The sequence below is a fragment of the Solanum lycopersicum genome, chromosome 1 (genome assembly GCF_036512215.1).
Source record: "Solanum lycopersicum chromosome 1, SLM_r2.1".
NCBI classification, from domain to species: domain Eukaryota; kingdom Viridiplantae; phylum Streptophyta; class Magnoliopsida; order Solanales; family Solanaceae; genus Solanum; species Solanum lycopersicum.
In genome coordinates, this window is record NC_090800.1 from 79,852,326 (window position 1) to 79,874,900 (window position 22,575).

Consider the following 22,575-nt stretch of genomic DNA (forward strand, 5'->3'; position numbering starts at 1 on the left):
GAATGTATAGGCCTCCAACTGAAAATCAAGAGAATATTAGTAAGGAATCGGAAATGACTGCTTCACAAGTATAGTTCTTTCAGAGTATTGTTGAGTGATAAATGTTGGGAGCCCATCCTGTAGATTCCTGCTTAAGATAAAAGCTTGATAAAAGTCAAGAATCTACATGAAAAAAGTTTGAAATGTTAGAGTTGGTCAGGAATCAGAATTGCCCCTTTTTTGGGATTACTGTTGCGAGGCAAAATCAGAGCATCACCCGTGAGCCCGTTGTGTAGATTCCTCCTTAAGCCCATTGTTCAGATCTCTGCTAAAGCTAAAGTTTGATGAAAGCAAGGGATCAGATCCTAGCAAACCAATGGAACAGTTGCTGGATTCTTTGCTTGCACCCATCACCTATACAGACAAACAAGTCATTCCCGTCCTCCTCATTCGTCTTTCTTTATATACTAGATTGAATTTGTTTGCTCATATTGACAAAGATGGGTCTGGTCACGAGCTTAGCGGCAAAAGGTCAGTCATCTTCCTTCTTCACCTCCCTACTTTCTTTGAGCATAGCTATAGCTTGTACCCTCTTATGATCAGATATCAATGACATCTGAGAACCATAATTATTTCAACTCTACAGGATTATCAACAACACAGGTTATTAATAAAGCGACAGGAAAATTCAACGAGTTGTTCCTGGGTGAAAATAAGAGAAATCTTGATAATTTAGACGACTTCCATCTTGCAATTCTCGACATGTTTGTGTAAGATTCTTTGTCAATACTCGGTTAGAACTTATGTTGATACAACTAGCCTCAACTTATCAAATGAAAACGTAATGCCCGATAAAACTACCAGTATCTAGTTTGTTGTTATGCTATTCCTAACTATATAAAACCATCATCTTTGGGTAACGCTGAAGCTTCTTTTAACCACAGCACTGTGAATGGTGCATTGCCTGGCAAGCACTGGGTTGTGCCTCCGTTTGAAAAAATTAAGGTTATCTTCTCTCTCTCTCTATATATATATAAGTAGATGGACATCACCCATAAACTGGTTGCTAATGCATGTGTGGCAAATATAGGAATGTTTTGAGGAAAGAGAAAAGGCAGTAGATGAAGAAAGAAAGAAGACGGTTGTGGTAGAGTTCCTGAAGAAGTATATACAACCAAACAAGGCAGATAATACATTGCTCTTCATTGGGCTGGCAACACCCCCTGCAGCAATGGCAGTCAAGAAAACCGGTGAATCTGTGCCTCAGCTCAAATTATTAAAACGCATTCCAGACGTTGTGTTTGTTCCTGCTGCTACATTGCTGACTCTTGTCTCGGTTAAGATCACCAGAAGTTTATTGCTCCAACGTGCAGCATCTGAAGATCATCTAGTTGCAAAAAAAAATATAGGAACATCGGATTCAGGATGAAAATTTACAGTTTGTACACAAGATTGTATGTATTCACATTCCATGTATACTAACTAACTTGCAACAAGGAACTAAAGCATTCAGACGCTGAAACTTTAGCCAATTTTAATACGTGTTTCAGTTCTTTATGATTGAGTGTATGTATGAAAAAATTGAAAGATTGTTAAATGAGTTTGTTAGTTTTGCTGGGAAACTGATGATTGAAATTTGTTTATGAACTTATGTTTTAAATTTGAGTTACTAAGAGTATATTTGAGGGTTCTTATTATTGAAATTTGAAAAATAAATATTATTTTTTATTCAAACGCATATTTCTGAAATTTCAATTCATTTTACATGTAGGGTGTGTTTGGTACGAAGGAAAATGTTTTTTTGGATAACGGATAGATTTTTAACTTATTTTCTCATATTTGGTATTTTCTGGAAAATATTTTTTAATGTTGGATTTATGAATGACACTTAACTTGGTTTTAGGCTTTTAGCAAACAACTACATCCTCCAACTTTGAATGTGTACAAGTATACACTTAAAATTTTGTATAAAGTTAAACAAGTAAAAACAAGTGTCTTACATGACAAAATACACATAAGACGCTATGTAGGACACAAAATTGTGATGTAGGATGAATGTGATTGTCATGCAGGATGAATGTGTCAATTTGCTTAATTTTATACAAGTTTAAGTGTCTATTTGTATACAACGAAAATAAAATCAAATTGAGGGTCATGTTTATGCATTCTGTCAGAAACTTACGAAGCAAAAGTACTAGTAAAATGACGATACCAAAAGCGGATATTTGTGCACTTTACTCGTTTGTACGTCCCATAACCTTTTGGCCCTTTTATAATAAAGGATAATAGTTTTTTTTTAAAAAAAACCTTCCAGGGTAAAATTTATTCGCATCGATTGTTATATCAATTTAATAAATGTATATTATATTTTTTAATTTATAGTTTATTTTACTTAACTTTAATTAATTGATATGTGTTTTACTTTATTAAAAAAATATAATAATAAAAATTACATTAATCGAAGGTAAACGAATAACTTTTTTTATATAATTAAGTAATCAATTATAACACGTATTTATTGATCGTCAACTACCACAACTCATTTGGAATATTTATTTTTCTCTTCCCACGTGTATCTATCTTTATATTTGGTGTGCTACTCCATACAAATTAAGTAATCCATGTATTTTCTCCAACATCCACACTTTTTTATAACAAAAACTTAATCCAACATTTATACAACTATTTTCCCAATGAAATTCACTTTGATTTTCATTAATTTCCTCCTCTTCACCCTTCACTCAATCACTACTTATTCTCTTCCTTTTGTTGTCTTTCATGGTAAACTTATCTTCTTAATTAATTTTTATTCTATTGCTTTAATTTATCCCTATGTTTGTAGCCATTGCTTGATTTGTTGCACAATCTTTAATATAGGTATTCGAGGTGATTAATTATTGACTTATTGTAAAGCTGTTCAAAATACACACATAAAAAGTCAAAACTCAAACATGTATACATAAAATGATTTGACCTATTTAGATAGTGTAATTTTTCAACGAATTGACTCTGTCTCTCTGTTTGTATTTTGTAATATGTAGCTTTATCATATTGGAATAACAATGTATTGTAGGGTTTAAATTGTTTTTATTTTTTTTGATATGATAAATCAGGAATATCAGATAAATGTAGCAATGGAGGAATCACACATTTCACAGAGCTTTTAAGCAACTGGTCAGGCTCTTCAGGACATTGCATGTAAGCATGTTCTCCGCGACAAACCAGATATCATCTGGTCTACTACCTCTAGTGATGTGTCCATTTCAGTTGACGAGAGTTTAGTAGGCGTTAATTCTTGCTTTTAAGTCTAATTACCAACTTAAATCTAGCTAATTTTTTTTTTCTGTTTGCTTAGAGAAATTGGTAATGGAGAATGGGACTCCTGGTTTATGCCTTTTGCCAAACAGGTTACCTCTGTTTATCACTGATTCATCAGGCATGGATAAAGGAAAATTAATGACTTCTTCGTGCTTCTTGTTTTTTCGTTTGTAGGTAGACATTGCTTGCCAGAAGGTAAGTCAAGCTAGTGTAATGGGTGTTGGTTTACTTGATCAACCTGCAGTTGTTCCTAATCTCATTATTCATTCAACTTACAGTTAAAGAAAATGAGTGAGCTTAGTGAAGGTTACAACATGATCGGGCTCTCCCAGGTAAAAACAGCAGCAACATTGTATGAAATAAACATGCTAATGTAGGTAGACCTCTTAAAGTTTCCGCGCATAATTTGATCTCAGTCTGGCAATTCCAGGGGAACATGGTTGGTAGAGGGGTTATTGAGTTCTGTGATGATGGACCTCCGGTAAGAAGTTCAAACTTTATCTAGTATATTCAACGAATACCTCTCTATTCATGTACTCGTAATATATGTAACAGGTGAGGAATCTTATATCTCTAGCTGGTCCTCATGCTGGGATTGCTTCTATTCCCTTTTGTGGTGTAATGTTCTCTTTGACTCCATGAACTGAAACTAGCCATTTTCAACTTCTCTTAGTTATGTTTTCGGTGAAACATTGTAGTGTCTAAAAAGTCTTTTCGATTTTCACAGTCAGGTATCTGGTGCATTCTTGAAGACTCTTTGCTCAAGTTAGCAATTTACAGCAATTTTATCCAGGTCTGCCCTTCTTCTTTTTTCATATACACTAGTACAACTATGTAGTCCCTTTATTAAATGGTGTCCTTTTAATGCAATTCCAGGCACATCTTGCTCCTGCAGGTTACATAAAAATCCCAACTGTAAGTAACCAAATTATGTGATTTTGCTATATCTGTTTCCAACGCGATAGGTGTAATTTAGCTGATCTTCTCTGCTTTGTTTTGTGGCATTTTGCGCTTTCCAGGACATAGCTAACTATAGAAAAGGATGTAAGTTCCTTCCAGTACTCAACAATGAGGTACACAGAAACTCTACTTACAAGAAAAGGTTTGCAAGCTTGGAAAATTTAGTACTTATTATGGTGAGTATGGAATAGATTCCCAACTTGATTTTCAGGTTTTTACTCTTCATTCTTAGCTCGTAAGTTTTATTTTTTCATCAGTTTGAAAAAGATGAAATTTTGGTACCAAAACAGACCTCATGGTTTGGGTACTACCCTGATGGTTCCTTCACCACTGTTTTGCCTGCTCACAAGGTAATTATAAACATTCTACGCGTCACACAATCTCATTTCTTTTCTACATAATTCACTTTTTCTTTTCTTTTTTTCTGATTTGTAGACAAAGCTGTATACAGAAGACTGGATTGGTTTAAAGAAGTTGGATGAAGCTGGAAAAGTGAAGTTGTTGAAAGTATGTGGAAGTCATCTTGAAATATCTACTAGTGAAATGAAGAAAAACATTCTACCATACTTGCTGGATACAGTGACTAAACCAAGATCATCTGGTCTGTTATGGCCTTCGTCTTTCGACGATGAATGCAATGAAGAAAAAATTAGCTTAAGATCATGGAAATTTTAGGTAGCTAGTCTTTTCACTTCTTCCCACAACCTGATTGTTTTCCACTTGGTATGTCAAGAAACAATGTGTTTCAAAACATCATTTTTCCCAAACTTTGCAAGTAGCAAACTATGTGTTTGGTATAAAGAAATTTCAGATGGTTGAAAGACATCATCATCCAAACCACTTAGAAACACAAGTATATCATAGAAATTTTTTCCCAAACGGTTTGTACAGAAATTGTCAGCATGCCGACGACGTCTCTGCAGCTATATAATGTACAGGTATAAAACCATCTGCCAGGTAAATTAAATACAGAATCCGAAAGTAACTGGACTTCGGAACTATAGAACACACTGTCAATAGATCTATCAAGCCTAAGCTCAAAGAGACAAGCGAGAATAACTAACATAAGGGCGGAAATATCACACAGCCTATGTACCCAAGAAAGGAAGCTAAAAGAAACCCAACACAGGCAGACGTTTGGGTAGAAAAATAAGAAGCCTTTGCTTCTTCCCAAAAGCCAGCACCGTTAGTTTTGGTATGCTAACACAAACTGGCAGCTTAATGTCAATGTCACTGACGGGAGTATACGGATACCTATCACTATTGCTGAGTACGGCCTACGATTACTACTAGTAGTCACCAGGCCTTAAGTTGAGGATTCTATTTGATGGTGCTCCAAGTTCCGAAGTACGATTCGAGCAAAGATTTTGGCTTCAATAGGGGCAGTGGCTGCTGCAGCAGCAGCACGCAAAATCCTTGATGCTCCAGTGTTCTGCAATAGGCGGACATGATGTTGTGCATGACGACCACCAGGGATTGTGAACTACAACATAGGAAAACACGAGATCAGTTAGGTTGCCAGTTCAAGTTGAAAAAACTGATATCAGAAGAATGTCAGTGCCACACAGAAAACCACCTACCTGAAGAAGGGCAAATGCAGCACATGCTTTCAGAATAGAAGACGAATTACGTAACATTGTAACGAATCTGCCGATCTCAGCTCCACTGAAGAGGCAATTAAGAAAAATTATTAATAAATAGGCAGAAGGATATATAAGAATATTAACGAGGGGATAAAAGACGAAATTCAACAAGGAAAGAGAGAATATTTGGGACCCAGGGAGAGTTGCTAAAACAGCTAAGCACCACCTATTCAATCTTGCACAAAGAAATGAAGATGAAGCAATGTGTTGAATTTCATAAATCCGACTCAGTAACATTTCCATGTTTCTTCCCCATGAAATACATAGGCATAAGCCCTTGAAGTTTCAATAAGCAAGAAACAGGTCTTTATCAGACAGTGAATGTCGTACACAGCCCATACAATAAATTACAGACATGATGTAGGATTTTTATTATGATAAGTGAGTTTAAGTTTATAAGACATTCTTATCAGTACACATTAGATTAAAGGATGGGAAAGGAAGGGTGGGGGGACAACATTCATACCTGCACCTAAGATGACCTGCCTCATGAATACGAGCTGATTCTGTAACTTGAGTCAAAGCTGCAGGGACAGATGACGCAGCAGCAGCAGAAAATGCTTGTGGATCAGAAAATGCAAGAATAAAAGCTTCAATGTTCTTTAAAGCCATTCTTCGAGCTCCATCTAAGTTTACACTCTTAGAGTTGCTTTCTGAAGAGGTTCCCACAACTGCAACTCCATCCATTCTGTTAAAAGGAAAATCACATTTTAACTTCTACTCAGACAGAAACATGCAAGGAAAGAATGCAACAATGTTCAAGAATGCGTCAATCATTTCTAGCACAGACTTCCGTAATAGAGCTCTCAATCTCACTTTTGTAACAGCAGCTGTACAGTGCTTTTGCATCTTCTTGATGCTTTTAATATTAATTCTTGCTTCATCAAAAGAAAATCCCTCAATTGAATCTTTTTCTCTTTGATAAGAGAGAACATCGCAGAAACCAGTGTTCAACTTTCTTTTCCCTTTGCAAACACCCATAGAGAAGCAGTTGTCGTTTAACGATTTTAGCTAAATTCCTCACAAATCCAATTACGAGAGTTTTTGTTTGGAGGTCCCATGGAGTAGGTACCCATGAACATAAGAACTTCTCAAAAAAAAAAAAAAAGGAGCATATGTGATTGTCCCATGAGATTTATCACAAGAAAAGCAAGCTTCTCTATCTCCACAAGTCATCAAACCTACACAGGTTACAACCAGTAAAAGTTAACTAAATGCCCTTGAACTCCTCCACGGCATATTAATCCCCATTCAAGCAAAAAAATTACATCCAAATGAATCAAGTAGTTCCCTCAAACCAATATTTACACTGAAGTTTTTTTTAGTCGTGAGATAAGAAAACTTGTGCTGCTGAGGGAGTCATTTTCTCTACAAATGTCTGCCAGTAACTGCAACTGATAAAATAACTACATTCAAAAGTAAAATGTTCGATTAACAATTGACCTATTCCTCCATCTTAAACAGCTCAGACACTTGAGGGAGAATGATAACTACATTCTTGTTAAGCATAGTAAGAGATGAAGAAACCTCGCTTCAATTAGTTATCTCCTTTGAAACAGCTAAAGCTAGGTTGGATTAATAAATATAATGAGAAGAATGCCAGAAATAAATGAATTCTGGAAAAGAAAGTATCATTCTAAGACGGTTGTTCTGGAAAAATCAAGAGAAAATTGTATCAATAAATCTATACTAAATAGCATTCAATATTTAGTTTACGGTGCTGTTTAGAATAATATTCATGGATGAAGACATTGCCAAGTACCTTCCATCAAACATATAAGCCAACGCCAATGCAGCCATAAAGCGTGCCATTTTTGAGATAGATGACGAACAAAGATGAACAAGGGCAGGAACTCCCCCTTCCTCCACTATACGGAAAGCATTACCAGGGTTGAAAGCAAGATTCCAGAGAGCCCCAGCTGCAGTCTCATGGACATCCTGGAAAGAGGGAAAATTTAGGAATGTACAATCGTAAATATACTCATACTTATTTCCCAAAAATAATTAAACTCGTATTCCAGAAGGCAGAAAATCTTATATGATTCAAAGCGATGCATTTGTCATCACATGCCAATCAACAGAACTATGGCTTCACATATTAATTTTGTATCCCAGAAAAAGGATAATATTTTTACTCATACTTATTTCTCAAAATAAATACACTAGTATTCCAGAAGGCAGAAAAACTTATATGATTCAATGTGATACAGTTGTCATTACATGCCAATCAACAGATCTGTGGCTTCACATAATAGTTTTATATCCCAGAAAAGGATAGTATGTATAAATACATAAGGCATCATTAACATTGCACCGCCAGGTAAAACAACTTGCAGGTACATGAACAAATGTCAAATACATGCTACAACTAAATATGGCAGATTAACAAGACTATATTCAGAAATTATGTGAAAGACCCAGAAATTATGTGAAAGACGTTATTGAAACTACGACCAACTTGCAGATTTTGTGACTTGATGGTTTAGTACTTTTAAGGTGGAGTCTGAGAAAGCTCCACTAGCCAATATGCCGTGGAAGGAAATATTTTATTTATTTTTTCTGATGAAGCATGACATGGAAGGGTTTAAGCCTAAAATAAACCCTATAGGTCAAGAAGATTATCCTAGATTTACTTTCTAAACTACGCAACTCTGTAGAATATATTTTTATTAAGCCTAACCATCATTGGACAGGCTGGTTAGTTCTTCTTTTTAAGCTTGAAAAGCTAGCTAACTCTGTCTAAATTCCCCCCCCCCCCTGGAAAATGGAATGAATTTACCTAGTAATGGTACAACATTATATACAGAAATAGTGATCTAGTTTCCCTTTGAGTAACATAAAGTCACAACTGTTAATATCCAAAAGAAGTTCTGGTAAATGTGTGCCCATGTTTTTAGCAGACCATGTTGAGGTGCCACATTTAGTAGTAACATAATTGCTAGGTAATGGCAACTGAGATCCACAGGTCGGATCTCCCTGTATAAGCTTTCTAGCTCTCAGATCTGTATTCAGAATTTACAATCTGTTCTGAAACAAAATTAATATGGCTATGTTAAGCAGGAATTAAAAACATATACAAGGACCCAATTCAATTACAATTCGAGGAAGATGAGATAGTTCAATAGCAGAAACTATAATTAACAAATTAAGCTTTCACAAGTTGTGGAAAGCTGAAAAAGAGCAACAACCAGGCAGGCATGGAAAAACATTTCTATACATCATTGCACAAAGATTTACCTCAACATCAGATCGTGCAAGTGCTATAAGTGGCGCCACACCTCCTTCTCGTCCAATGGCAATACTATTGCAGGATTCAATAATTATGAATTGGATTAATTACAAATTGAGTAAAGAGAAAGCAAATTGAACAGTTGCAACATGGCTAAGAAAATGACATAAAGCAATCGGCAAAAACATGAAGACGTGAATTTCGTTTTTAATAAACATGTTGCAAAGCTCAGGGCCTAGTAGTTCAAGTTATGCTCATCACCATAAAATTTCTGCTGGCATTCATGCTGTATATATGCCCCTTCTGTTACCTAGCCAGAGCTAATGGTGTCTAATGTAATATGCCAGTTCTGGAGAACAATTATTGTGGTGACCTCGGAGAGTTTTTGTTTGATCAAGTAAATGTATTTCATTTATAAACATGGCCAAAAATCTGGCAGTATACCATGGGTATACCAAAAGGTAAAGAATCTACAAAAGACATGAATCTCTATGAACTCCACCCGTTCTTCCATACATCAAGGAACTTTACTGGAGCCCAAAGAAAAGAAGTAACCGGAGACTACTCCACAGCTAGTCGGTCATTGGCTTAATTTCCTGAATTTTGGGACTCTAGTATCAAAAATTCCCGGTAATTCATCGTGTAAGTGTCACATTTAGATTGTTCTTATTAAAGGAAAGAGCTGAATAGACATACGGTTTACATGATCTCTCGCTTTGGACAAGTGCCATAAAAGAATACAACTCTACCCCCTTAAAAGCTCTCCTGTTTCTCTCTATCCAAACAATCCACGTCATTGCAAGAGGAACCACTTCCATTCCCTACATCTTCTCCTCCTCCCTCTCCTCCTACAAACCATTAAATCGTTCACAGTTTCTGGCATTTCCCATGAAGTTCCAAACCACCTAAACATACCTCACTATAAATCATGGTACACTTACAATGTAGAAGAAGATGATTGACATCCTCATCTGTCTCCTTGCACATGTAGCACCAGCTTATGCAGACAATCTTCCGCATTCTAAGATTTTCCACCGCCAAAATCACCACTCTACCAGCTAGTAAAGAGAAAGGGTGCACCTTCCTCGGCACCTGTGGAGTCCATATTGACCTACTCGAAAACACAACTTCCTCCCTAATCAAAAGTTTCTCATAAAAAGATTTAACAGAGAAAACTCTGTTATTCCCCAACCCCACCACAACACATCAGAATTATCAAACGGAGTGACTTGCCTATGATGTAGGGACAACCACCTTCTAAAGTCAGTCACCTCCCAATCGTGGAAATACCAAAAGTGCTCCTCTGTTGACCTAGGTGAGTTATGATGGACAAAAATATTGTGGGACATGAAGAGGTGGTGGAAGTAGGTTTGTTCTATGACAAAACAGATTTAGCATCCCACCACAGAGCAAATAGTTTTACAGACCTGTTTGCTTCTGATACAGACAATCCCCACAAAGCACCAGCAGCCCTCTCTTGCAGGCCAGGAGAAGCATTTGAGCACGACTGTGCAAGAGTAACCTGGCAATCAAACAAGATGAAAGAATAACATCAACCTTCAACTTAAAAAGGAACATAGTCGGAATTATAATATTCAGTAGAAATATATGAACCAAGAACAAAAACCATCATTTGACTGCTCTCTTAAGCAAAAAAGAAAAAAAAAACAGATGGCAACCATTTATATCTAAATCAGATTAAATTTGTTTGATTTTTACATTGAAAGCTGAATCATTCATATCTTGACCATTAAGTGCATTTGTTTTATTTGGTGTTACAATAACTTAATCGGTCTATATAGATTTGAATGATTAAGATCTATAGCAAAGTTTTAATATCATTAAAATATCTATTCAAAATCTCTACAAATATAGCAGTTCACCAATTTCAATCATTCACCGCAACAGCCATCGCCTACCATTATTAACTACTGCCACCACTGCCCACCATTATCAACTACCACCATCCACCACCCACACCATCCTCAGCCATAACCAACACCACTGCCAATCACTATAATTAGTTGCCACCACCACTAGCCACCGAGCCTCCAGATCATTGTTCTAAGCTATGACGGGTTAAAAGGGACCTGGGGATATTTAGAGTTCTCTTGTCAAGTACAGATAGTGCTAAGGCTCGTTTAAAGGGGTTTTGCATATTCGAGATAGATAAACATCAATGTGAAGCTTGGAACCCTCTTTATTCCGATTGAACTTAACCGTTTAAAGGGTTTTTGCATCTATCTCACTGACTGTGTTGATAGGATATATAAAACTCTTCCCAAGTTTATATGTAACCCAGATACTGCTTCAAAAATTATGAAGATGACCCTTAGTATCAGAACTTATTCCTCCTTTGTTTCACAAAATACTAAGGTGTCATCTGCATACTGTAAGTGTGTTACTTCTAAACTGTTTGTCTTGCTCAAGTGGAAACCTCTAATCCACATTTTCCCTCTTGCTTTATTCAGTAGATTGCTGATGGCCTCCATTGCCATTATGGACAAAAATGGAGACAACGGATCACCCTGTCTCAAACCTCTCTTTTTTTTTAGCTATATCTTCAAATTCCCCTGTGAGTGCTATCCTGGATATTATCTCTTACTCGTTCAAGACTCTGTATTCCTGAATCCTCTCTATTGCTTCTAGTTGTGATAGAACATGTTTTTGAACCCCCAAGTTCCCCTGCCTTGTCTTACTCCACTCCTTCAATTTTACCTTTACAGCTTTCAGTTTTGCCATTAGGATATAGTCAGAGCTGCCCTCGTACTTAAAAGAATCCCACCACTACTTTACTCTTTCCTTGAAGCCTTCAGTTTGCAACCACCAGTTCTTGAACTTGAAATAAGACTTTGATGCTTTCCACTCTCCACATTGCAACATAATGGGAGTGTGTAGAACGTACTGCTTAATGTATCTGAAGCTATCATCCATCTCATTTGAGATGAGTATTCTGTCCAATCTTGCTGCACTGTTATGGCTATCTCCTTTCTTCCATGTATACTTCCCCCCTTCCAAATCCAAATCTACAAGTTCCATGCCCTCAATGAACTCTGAGAAGTCAGTTATGGCTTTGTTGATTCTTCTGCCATTCTTCTTTTCTGATGGATGCCTAGTTGTGTTGAAGTCCCCACATAAAATCAAAGGACCTGAAAAGAGACCCCTAGCAGCCCCTATTTCCCCCCAAGTTTCCTCCCTTTCTTGTCTATGATTTGGAGCATATATGCCTGTTAGGTGCCATTTGAAGTCTTGTGTTTTCCCTACAAGACTACAGGAAACCGAATATATTCCCACGCTGCTCAGTTTCCCTTCACAGTCCCTTTTATCCCACATTATCACAATGCCTCCTCTAGTCCCGCTAGCTTCCAAATGAACATAATCTACCCACTTATTCCCCCAAATATCTCTAACAGCTTCTGTGATGTCCCCTCTCAGTTTGGTCTCTTGCAGACAAACAACATCTGCCTTCCACTCCTTCATTATTTTCCTTATGAAAGCCCTCTTCTTGCCACAGTTTAATCCCCTCATATTCCATGTCACAACCTTCATTATGATTTAGAAAACCATCACAAACTGATGAAAGCCTCGATTGCAAAGAGGTAAACCTCTACCACATGAATTGACAACCACTATATATAGGCTCCTTCCACTTTTCAGTTGAGCATTCTTAAACTACAAACTAGACTAAGTTAGCAAAATTTACAAAATACCTGATTTCCAGATATGTTGATTGCTTGCAGTAAAATTAAAAATTCAGGGACATGTGTGAGTAAATTGGGAGAATGTTATCTTGTATGAAAAATCTGAGACTTGTATGAGAACATGACACTTCCAGCAATTTTCAACTACCAAGCACAAGCTGTTATCATGTATAAAAAACTGTACATCTACAACTAAGATGTACTTCCTAACTTCAGGGGGGGAAAGGCCAAAGTTAGAATAACACCATACCAAAGCCTCAACACCACCAGCTGCCGCAATTGCTTCACGATTTCTGTCATCAAATGACAGATTCCACAATGCTCCAGCAGCTTCTTGCCTAAATCACAATAAGGAAAGCAAAACAATGAGAGATAAAATATAATAGCAAATGAAAAGCAACGAGAGATGAAATATGGACCTAAGGTGACAACTGTTTAGGGACATGAATTCTGTTTCATATTGTTTATGCAATAAATCCAACTTTGAAGATACTAAAACCAAAAAAGGTTCCATGTATACCAGCTCTAGTTTCCAATTCAAGCGGTCAACCTAATCAGTGGTGCCCTCCAACTTTTAGGTCATCTCAGGAAGATCTTATCAATCATTTGTATCTCAGCCATGGATTCTTTGCAGATTTCCTCACTTATTTTATTAAGCCCAAATCACTGCGCTTTATCGTCCTTTATTTGATGATAAGTGGCGATGTTCCATTTTAGCATAGTTGTTACGTACCAGCAGATGGCCATGCTCAATGTTTTCCAGAGATCTTACATATCCTCAACTGACTTTGTAATTCAAAACAAAATTAAACTGTTTGGTTTGTTTATTGTACAAGTCTTGTAGATGTGTCATCTTTCAGGAAAGACTAGCGGGAGAGATTCTCCATCTTAATGTTAATTTTATCAATTGTTTGTACTCTGTCAGAGATGAATACAAGCTGATGAAGGAATTCTGGCCATCCCGTTGTACTCATGTTCTCGACTCAGCTCATATTAGACTCCTCTGTAGGTTGCATCCCTCCCTCAAACACAAACGACGCTGGTACTGACCTCACTGCGTCACGCCTTCAGGAGCCTATTACCAGTGAGATCCACTAATGCTTTCTTCATTTAATTTCACAAGAACTCCACATTCCTCACTGACAATCCGAAAAATGTTCTGTGAACATAACTACACAGAATGTTCAGTAATCTTATCCAATCATGGCTTGAACTTTAGTTCTTATCAGTGGCAAGTAACCACCAGCGACCAATCAAGAAGAGGTCTCTTTCCGCTTCTGATCTCAAAGAAAATTTGGATAAGAAAGATAGCATTCATTTAGTTTACTGTTACTCTTATCCAACTGCGGGCATCTTCTCTTCTGATGATTCTGAGTTGCAAACTTCATCATATTATTGAGTTCTTCCATTAATAAATGAAGAGGTAAGGGGAGAGGAGATCCCCTGTCTTAGGCTCCCTAAAGATGGAAGGAACCTTCAAAAACACCATTAACCAAGATAGAGAATCTTAACATAATGATCCAAAAGAAATCTCGTTTAGCCACTTTGTCCAAATCTCACATCATTTAGAATATTGATTTAAATCTCAATTTAACAAGGTCAAAAGCCTTATTGATATTTCGTTTGCATAAAATCCCCAATTTCCCTTCCAATACCAGTTCTTACTCACTGGAAATGTCAGTACAGGTAGTGGAAATGATTAAGTTTGAGCTTGTGTTTTCTGTCTTCTCTACCTTGCCCATTCCAGCTCATTAGCCAGAGGAAGGTACTTGATGAGTATGTAGTAAGTGAGAAGTAGTGAACTGGCTGGGAGGAGTTAATAGTTGCATCCAGGATTTATTATCATTGATGATAAGATCATTTGTTGTTATCCACTAGGGTTATCAAAAGTGAAAAGTGAAAAGTGAAAAAAAGCTCGAAGGTTCATTGGGGTTTTAAGCACAAATAAAGTGTGGGCTTTAATTAAGAGAGGTGCAAATAGAAAAAAAATACCAAGTTACATGTTTGGTCTAAGACTAATATTATAAGCATAAATAACAATTACAAGGACAAAAATTATCGAAATTTTCTTATGATAAAATAAAATATCAATTTTTTAGTATGTGTCTTCAAGAAACGCTCATCCACAAGAAAAAGTTTGTCCAGATGATGAGACTGAACATTTAGCGAGCCAAAGAGCTCAACATGTTTTGATTCCCACTTCAGGGCTTGCACGCACTTTAAAAGCGCCTTTGACAACATTGTTATCCACCATCCTCTTTAGTCTTTCAGTTAGTGTCTTGGTGATAATCCTAAAAATACATCCAATCAGACAGATTCGTCTATAGTTCCACAAAATTTTAGCTCCATTCTTTCGGAAATTACAGCCACATAAGTAGCATTAGAACTCTTTTCGGGGACAACAAAAATTCATAGTAAATTATCTTCCAATAAGCACGAAAGGATCCCATGGAGTACCCATCAGCCCATGGAGCTTTGTCAACAACACACATCTTTATGCTAACTAGCTCTTCTTGTTTCTTCAAAATACTTCGAAGCCAGTTCTGCTCTTTCTCTAATATTCTGGGAGATTCATGAGCTCGAAAATTCAGCCTACGTGTTTCAGTTTCAGCATATTACTTTTGATAAAAGGGGATGATTTCTCATTTAAATCGTTCTGGACGTATTGCTTCAACTCCTTCAAACTCTAGTTGTCAATCTTGTTTAATCTTCTATGTTGCATTTGTCATTCTTTTAAAAAGATTGTGTTTCTTATCACTTTCCTTCAATCATGACACCCCAGATCTGTGTCTCCATGTTGTTTCCTCTTTTTGCTATGTCATCTAATTCCATTGTGGAACTTGCCTTTGACGGTAGTTCATTATCAGATATACCTCCTAGTTCCTGTAACCTATCAAAGTTCGCAGCACAACTCAGCAAATCTGTCTTTTTCTTTTCTATGCTCCCATAACTAGATGAGCTCCACTCCTTCAACTTGGTTTCTAACAGCTTCAGTTTGTTAGCAAGGATAAAGTCTGGATGAACTTTCACCTCAAAAGACTCCCACCATGCCTTCACCTCCTCTTTAAAACCTTCTACTTTCAGCCACCAGTTCTCACACTTGAAGTAGGATTTCCTGTACTTTCAGTCTCCACATTGTAATTACACTGGGCAGTATAATGAGAAGATATTCTAGGAGGTAAAGATTGCATTATATTCCTAAATTTCTTGTCCCATTCTGTGGAAAAAAGGAATCTATCAAGTCTTGAGGAGATTCCTTGATTATTCCCCCTGCTCCAAGTGGAAGAGCCTCAAAAAAAAAGGGGGATTTACAAGCTGCAAGCCATTGATGATCTCAGAGAACTCTATCATGCCCCTTAGATGGTTGTGTTGTTGCCCCTTTTATTGGAAAATCTAGTGGTGTTGAAGTCTAAGCAAACAACCTATGGCCCACTTAAGCTTCTCACTTGACGAGTTAGCATCTATCAGGATTCAATCTCGGCTTAGTGAGCTTTCCACATTGGATTTCTTTCCTCAATTGCTTTATCCATCACTAAATTTTTAATATTTTCCCTTGGACACTCATAGATCACCGCAATTTGGTAATTTGCTTTTTTGGCATCCGAGTGATCTCCTTTGGATGGTATGTTCCTTGGTCTATAAACTTCAAGGTCTCCCATTCAGCGTAAGTTCATTCCTCACTTCCCACGAACCCATACAATGTTTATGAATTTTCTACCACAATCTTTATTTAGATTTGTTTCTCTCCTAATGAAAAATTAAGACTTCTCCAATTTTATCATGTATATGACAGAGCTTTTATTATTTTCCACTTCTCTTATACTAAGCTAATGTCTCTATGTAATCTGATAGTATTCTCATTGGAGCTTTGATCAAGTGGGTTGCAATAGAAATTGCCTGGAGAAGTTTTCAGATAATCAATGTCCTGCTTGTTTCTATGTCTCAAGTAGTCTAGAGAGAAGGGACAGTTTTTCTCTCCACCCTAGAAAGACTTCTGCTGAATCTATAACTACATGCCAGCAGCAAGAAAGTATTAAAATATTTCACTTCATGTAAAACAGTACACAAGTTAAATTATGGAAGACAAACTACCTGACTCCATCATGAGGAGATCGAATAAGTTGCACAAGTGCTTCAAGAGCTCCTGCCTCTTGTCCAACTGCTGCATTGTTACTATTGCTATCTCCATGAGCTGCAAGATTTGCAAGTGCCCGGGCAGCCTGGAGAAACAAAAAGGATGTCATCACAAAACTGACAGCACCAGATATACGAACATACCCTTTGCCAAATGTCCATACACTGAAACCCAAAACAGTGCAACACTGACACCACAAGTTAAGCAACCCTTCTCTGGCAATGGATCATACAAGTCCTAACTAGAAGATGTTGCATGTACCACTAGCACACTAAGAATAAAAGGGCGGAGGACAGTACAATATCAGAGAGAACTATGCGAATAGAATTAACAAGAAATATGAGAAATGCATATCCCATTGTACTTAGATATACCCTATCGAATGAATCACATAAGGTACATGCATGTAGAAGCCACCTCCCATGAGGACCTATCACAAACATGTCGACAAAGAAAACGATGTTTTGGTCTCATAATTCACAGTTTGGCTAGTGAACTATCAACTTGAAAGGAAGCCCTTTGGTAAAGCACAAGGCGTTTCATGCATGTAAAAGCTTGTCCAGATTTACTCTTGCATTCAACAACTTCAATATGATTATCAGACCCGAAATATGAAGTGATATATTGTAAACCAAAACTAGAAACTCTCTGCTCACTATCCTGAACAGTCTGACAAAAATTGCTTACTACAAAATCTAAAAGAATTGAACCTGCTCTTGAACTCCTTCAGCTTTGCATTCCTGAGCAAGCTTTACTAAAGCATGTACACCACCTACTGCTGCTACTTCCATGCTACATTTGTCATCTGCCGCCAAATTTGCTAATGCACCCGCAGCACGCTCCTAAGATGTATCAAAAACAAAGAAGTTACTAGCAGAAACATGAGCTGATAACTTCCATTTTTATGTGGCAATTGGCATAAGTAGCAAGTAAGAATGCAAGGCATGGGTATTACATGCATATGCACATGCCTTGCTAAAGCACATACCAGAACTCCCTCGCCACCACTAATGGACCATTTGAAGATAAGATCAACCAAAGCTTTTACACCACCAGCTTCAGCAATGGCAGCCTGTATTTGCACGTTGTTTAGGAGGAAGCAAATTGCTGAGCAAACAATAAAAGTGACTATGAACCTGATCGACAACCTTATGCTCTTCCCCAACTGAGAGATTCCATAGTCCTCCAGCAGCCTCTTCTGCAGCCAACCTATTCATAGACTTCGCCAAAATTGCTAGGACGCTTATCCCACCTTCTTCTGCTACAGCTTTTGCAACATTGGCATTCACAGATAAATTTGCAATAGCCTGCACGTCGAATTGAGATGCATACGAATCAATCTTCGCTATGAGGGCAAATAACTTTAGCTGTTTAGCATATTTTTTAACCATTCAGCAAGTAGTGACAGTCTGACAGAGGGTAAAGGCAAGCTAATGGACACTCTTCAAAGACAGAACTGAAGTAATAGAACAGCACAAATATGATCTAGCAAAGACAATTCACAACCACCTACCATAAGAAGTTACAAAATCAATTAGACAATTGGACATAGGATCACAAAGAAGTTTCACCTTTGCAGCTTCTGTCTGAAGCCCTTCCCGCCAAGATCTTGCAAGATTAAGCAGGAGACCTATGCCTCCATCTCGCATAACTGCTTCAGCCCTTCCACCATGAATACTAGCATTTTCATCATCAATGACAACAAAAGTTGCTAGGCCAGTGGCTGCCCTTTCTTGAACTTCCTCTTGAGTGCTCCGCATTAAACAAAGTAACAGATAGGCACCCTGGCTAAGCCAAAAATTATCCAACCCTTGAGGATTGCTTTCAGCAATACGCAGAAGTGAATGGGAAAGGATCCATTCCAGCCAATTCATAACAGCATCCATTTTTCTACCCTTGGTCTTTAAATTTCTCCACTCCACAAATACATTCCTCTCTTTATTTGTAGTATCGGCAAATAGTGATGCTGCTTCTTTAAAAATGTCAGTGAAAAAAGAAAGCAGTAGTTTACCTCTGCGATTGTTATTGGAAACAAAGTTCGCGTCTTGCTCAAGAGCAGGGCAATATAAGGCACACAAGATCTTTAAGCATGGTGAGGATGAAAACAATCTTAAAGCAGCATTAGGAATTATATCTGTTCTGGAAACATCTAAGCCCGTCAGGTTAGGTAGTTTACACCAATTCTGTAAAGCCAAAGTCCATTTCATATTAGTTGTCCCAGCAACTGATAGGAATTGAAGAGACAAAACGTTTCCCAAAGCCACCTCATCAATGTTGAGACAATCAATGAGACCAATGTCCATCAAACCCTTACAATTCCTAGCCAATGCATTGATAGCATCTCCATCAACTTCACGAATTCCAGAGAGTCTAAGTCTCCGGAGTTGAGGACAGCAAATAGCTATTGCTTTAATCGCATCGCTGCTTATCCTTTCACAAAAATCAGGGCCAAGTTGCAAACTTTCAAGTGACTCATGTCGGGCAGCAATTACAGACAATGTAGCATCTGTGATCTTGCGGCAGTAATCGCCACTGATCTCATTCAAACTCTTAGCCTGAAGATGTATTATTGCATCCGCAGATTCAGCACCACGAAATCGAAGTTTCTGAAGATTCCTACACCTAGGGGAAAGAGAAACAGCAGCAGCAGAATCACACTTATGTGGACGAAGATCCAAACCCTGCCATAAGCATGGTGATACACCTAAATTATTCCAAGTGCGGCAGGTGGATGACATGCTTGCTCGATCACGATAGTTCAGACACGAAAATAGCTGGATTACTGTATCATTAGGCAACTTAGTCCAATCAACTATCCCTCTCTCATCCAAAGTTAAACTTTCATCAACCTCAAGGTAATCCACCTTCTCCTGTCCCCTCCTTGTCAATTTCCTCCGAATCCTCCTGCTCATATCTAAAATTGTGACTCCCACAAATTATCTTCACAGCCGGACTTCTTACACCACTGATAAAGGAAGAAAAGGGCAACTTTCAAACACTAGCTGAGAAACAAAGAACCAGCAAGAAACTGACAAGTGATCAAGGAACAAATGTATTTCACATAAACCCTTTCACCTCAAAACACACAATAAACCCTAGGAAAACCAGAAGGTGATAGCTTTACCAGCAATCACTGAATGCTCACATAAAAGAACAATGAGAACCCAAAAAGTCCATGAATTATGAGACCCTTTAATTTCAAACTTAAATCCCAAAAACTCTCACAAAGGATATCCCTGTTTTAACCTCAATACACCCTAGGAGAAACAAAACAAACCAACCAACCAAACACATATATCTACACCACATAACAATTCAAGATTCAACAATTACCAAAAGGATCAAACCCAGATATCACCAAATCTTCAATTTTTAATGCAAGTTCATAAAGGGCAAAGTCATAAGCTTTTTGACAAACCTGACTGATTGGGCTTTGTGGGTGTTCTAGCAAACCCTTCTACTTCCACACCACACATTAATCAAATGTACTACCCTCTAAAAGAATTTGCATTCAAGAAACCTTCAGTATAAACATTAATACTATCCCAAGAACAAAAAATTTATACCACTGTGATTGAGGAGAGGTACAAAAGGGGGAGAGGAAAAAAACTTGAGAAAGGGTCGGAGATAATCAGATTATCACTTATATTTATATAGGAGAAACATAGAGAGCAAAAAAAGGAAAGCACGCCAAACCCTCAAGGCCAAAATTGTCTACACCTGTCTCTCTACTTTTCTCCTCCTCCTTCTCGGTCTGGATTGCCCTCCAAATGTAACAACTCTACTGCCAGCAATTACAGAGATTATCCCTAAGATTTTTGTTATAGGAGATAAATTTGCCTGCAAAGGTAGATTGTAAAGAAGATTAGTGTTGCAAGTGTTTTTTTCTTTTTGCCTTAGAAATTGTATTGTCAAATACAATAAAATTGTGGTCAACAAAAAGATTAATAATCAGATTATTATTCATAAAAACTCCTAAAATGTAATGTGTCATAACTATCACTATCCCATAAATAAAAGATGTTTTATGTAGTAAAAGATTTTTCCTTTTTAGCTCATAGAGTGTTTTTTATAAAAAAAAAATATATATATATAATATGTTTATAATGTTGCTTTAACATATATTCGAATAACAATCGAGTTTTAAGACGATAATTTGAAATTTATTAACGGAAAGTCAACAAACCTGAGCATCCAAAGTCATTGTACTGATGTATTTTTTCTCTGCAGCAATATCTAGTCCTGCATCAACAGAAATACTTGCAAAGCTAATCTTTCGTATATTGTTTCTTTCAATTCATACATGATAAATCACAGTTACAAATAAATACTCAAGTAGTAGGACTTTTCTCTAGTAAAATGTGTTGTAGAAGATACTGATCAAACCTCGAATTTTCAAACTCTAATCTGTCAAGAAATGCTCAGTCAATTTATCTCTATGTAATCAGAGTAGGCACATTTAAAGGAAAGATGGTTATGAGATTCTTCTTCCTAAATGAGTACAAGGTAAACTCTGTATCAAGATGAACATAACATGTCCATTATTGATACTCTTTTATACAGTGTTGGCCACATCAAAAAATGATGCATCGACAATAAACTTGTGAGCAGTGCTAGTTTTCTCCATATATGTTTAGGATATTTAGGAAGTATTACAAGATAAGCTTTTTTATGTTAAAACTTTCCTCTAAAGAGTACTTATCAAGTATTTAGCCACATTAGTGTCACATTTCAGCAATATTCTAACACCAAAGATTTTCCTTATAAACCAACAAGCACGTTTAGGAGTACTCTTTGAGTTGATATCCTAACTCTTTATATCCCTTTCACGTTATCCACCTTCAAACAAACTTATAATAATGAAAACAAAGTAAATATGTCAATCTTGATCATGCCTAACTTAGTGTACTCTTAAGCCTTTCACAAAGGAAATTCATGCAAACAGTTCATGGATAGTTTAAACATTAGGTTCTAGTTTGGTGAATTTACTGCACCGATGAAGTTTCCTTATCCTTAGACACAACTCACAGTAGCTTACAGAGTATATTCCTATTCCAACGAAAAAAGGTTCAATATATTCAATCCTTCGAAAAAGCTAGATTGACAAATTGTATTCCAAGTTACAAAAGCTCTTCTTGATATTCATTATTCTCAGTTCAGAAAAAATTTCCTGCATATCCTAGTAACCAATGATAGGATCTCTTTTGGTATCAAAGACTCAAGCCCAATAAGTTGTATATCAAATAAAATATTATTTATCAACTGAAGTCTATCCCATAAGTCAAAATTCAGAAGTCCAATACTTTATTCTTGTTATAATCTTATCAACTATGGCTAATAGTCCACTTCTCTGAGGTCAAAGATACCCCAAATAATTGATTGTTATTTTTTTATAGAGCAAAGAATATTTTAAAGATTATAAATGTCTAATATTGTTCCTGAAAATGCTTTTATCACTTGCCTTTCTAGCCTTCCTCTTGACTGTGTTATATTGATTGATCTGTCGATCGTACTCTCTAATTGTAGTACATAGAGTTTCTATCTATATAAGCATTAAATTGTGATAAAAATATATTTAGTAAACACTTGGTTAAGTGTCCAAGACTGTTT

General features: G+C 36.9%; 3 protein-coding genes across 6 annotated transcripts; 2 read left to right on the top strand and 1 right to left on the bottom strand.

The window, feature by feature from the left end:
- Window positions 1–174: 174 nt before the first annotated feature.
- Window positions 175–1,601, top strand: LOC101259881 (uncharacterized). The gene is made up of 4 exons (XM_004229707.5): window positions 175–510; window positions 626–749; window positions 924–984; window positions 1,070–1,601. Exons 1-4 carry the CDS (start codon window positions 480–482, stop codon window positions 1,406–1,408), a joined length of 555 nt encoding a protein of 184 aa, XP_004229755.2. The 5' UTR covers window positions 175–479; the 3' UTR covers window positions 1,409–1,601.
- A 923-nt stretch (window positions 1,602–2,524) lies between these two features.
- On the top strand, window positions 2,525–5,080 carry LOC101260474 (uncharacterized). 2 transcript variants are annotated; one of them, XM_004229708.4, is made up of 12 exons: window positions 2,525–2,760; window positions 3,093–3,177; window positions 3,335–3,386; window positions 3,472–3,492; window positions 3,576–3,629; window positions 3,728–3,778; window positions 3,853–3,915; window positions 4,025–4,090; window positions 4,174–4,212; window positions 4,317–4,433; window positions 4,515–4,607; window positions 4,693–5,080. In XM_004229708.4, exons 1-12 carry the CDS (start codon window positions 2,673–2,675, stop codon window positions 4,930–4,932), a joined length of 969 nt encoding a protein of 322 aa, XP_004229756.1. In that variant the 5' UTR covers window positions 2,525–2,672; the 3' UTR covers window positions 4,933–5,080. The 2 variants fall into 2 exon arrangements, with proteins under 2 accessions (XP_004229756.1, XP_010325388.1); XM_010327086.3 differs by having other exon boundaries at window positions 2,549–2,760; window positions 4,548–4,607.
- An 18-nt stretch (window positions 5,081–5,098) lies between these two features.
- LOC101260763 (protein ARABIDILLO 1-like) lies at window positions 5,099–20,914 on the bottom strand. Of its 3 annotated transcripts, none has more exons than XM_010327099.4 (13): window positions 20,686–20,914; window positions 18,537–19,930; window positions 18,114–18,272; window positions 17,954–18,037; window positions 17,676–17,807; window positions 16,923–17,050; window positions 13,081–13,168; window positions 10,557–10,651; window positions 9,138–9,201; window positions 7,663–7,838; window positions 6,367–6,588; window positions 5,838–5,922; window positions 5,099–5,740 (listed from the first exon to the last, which is right to left on the bottom strand). In XM_010327099.4, the coding sequence occupies exons 2-13, from the start codon at window positions 19,875–19,877 to the stop codon at window positions 5,564–5,566; spliced, it is 2,751 nt and encodes a 916-aa protein (XP_010325401.1). In that variant the 5' UTR covers window positions 19,878–19,930; window positions 20,686–20,914; the 3' UTR covers window positions 5,099–5,563. The 3 variants fall into 3 exon arrangements, with proteins under 3 accessions (XP_010325401.1, XP_010325397.1, XP_004229757.1); XM_010327095.4 differs by having other exon boundaries at window positions 20,384–20,846; XM_004229709.5 differs by having other exon boundaries at window positions 18,537–20,902.
- Between the last annotated feature and the right edge of the window lie 1,661 nt (window positions 20,915–22,575).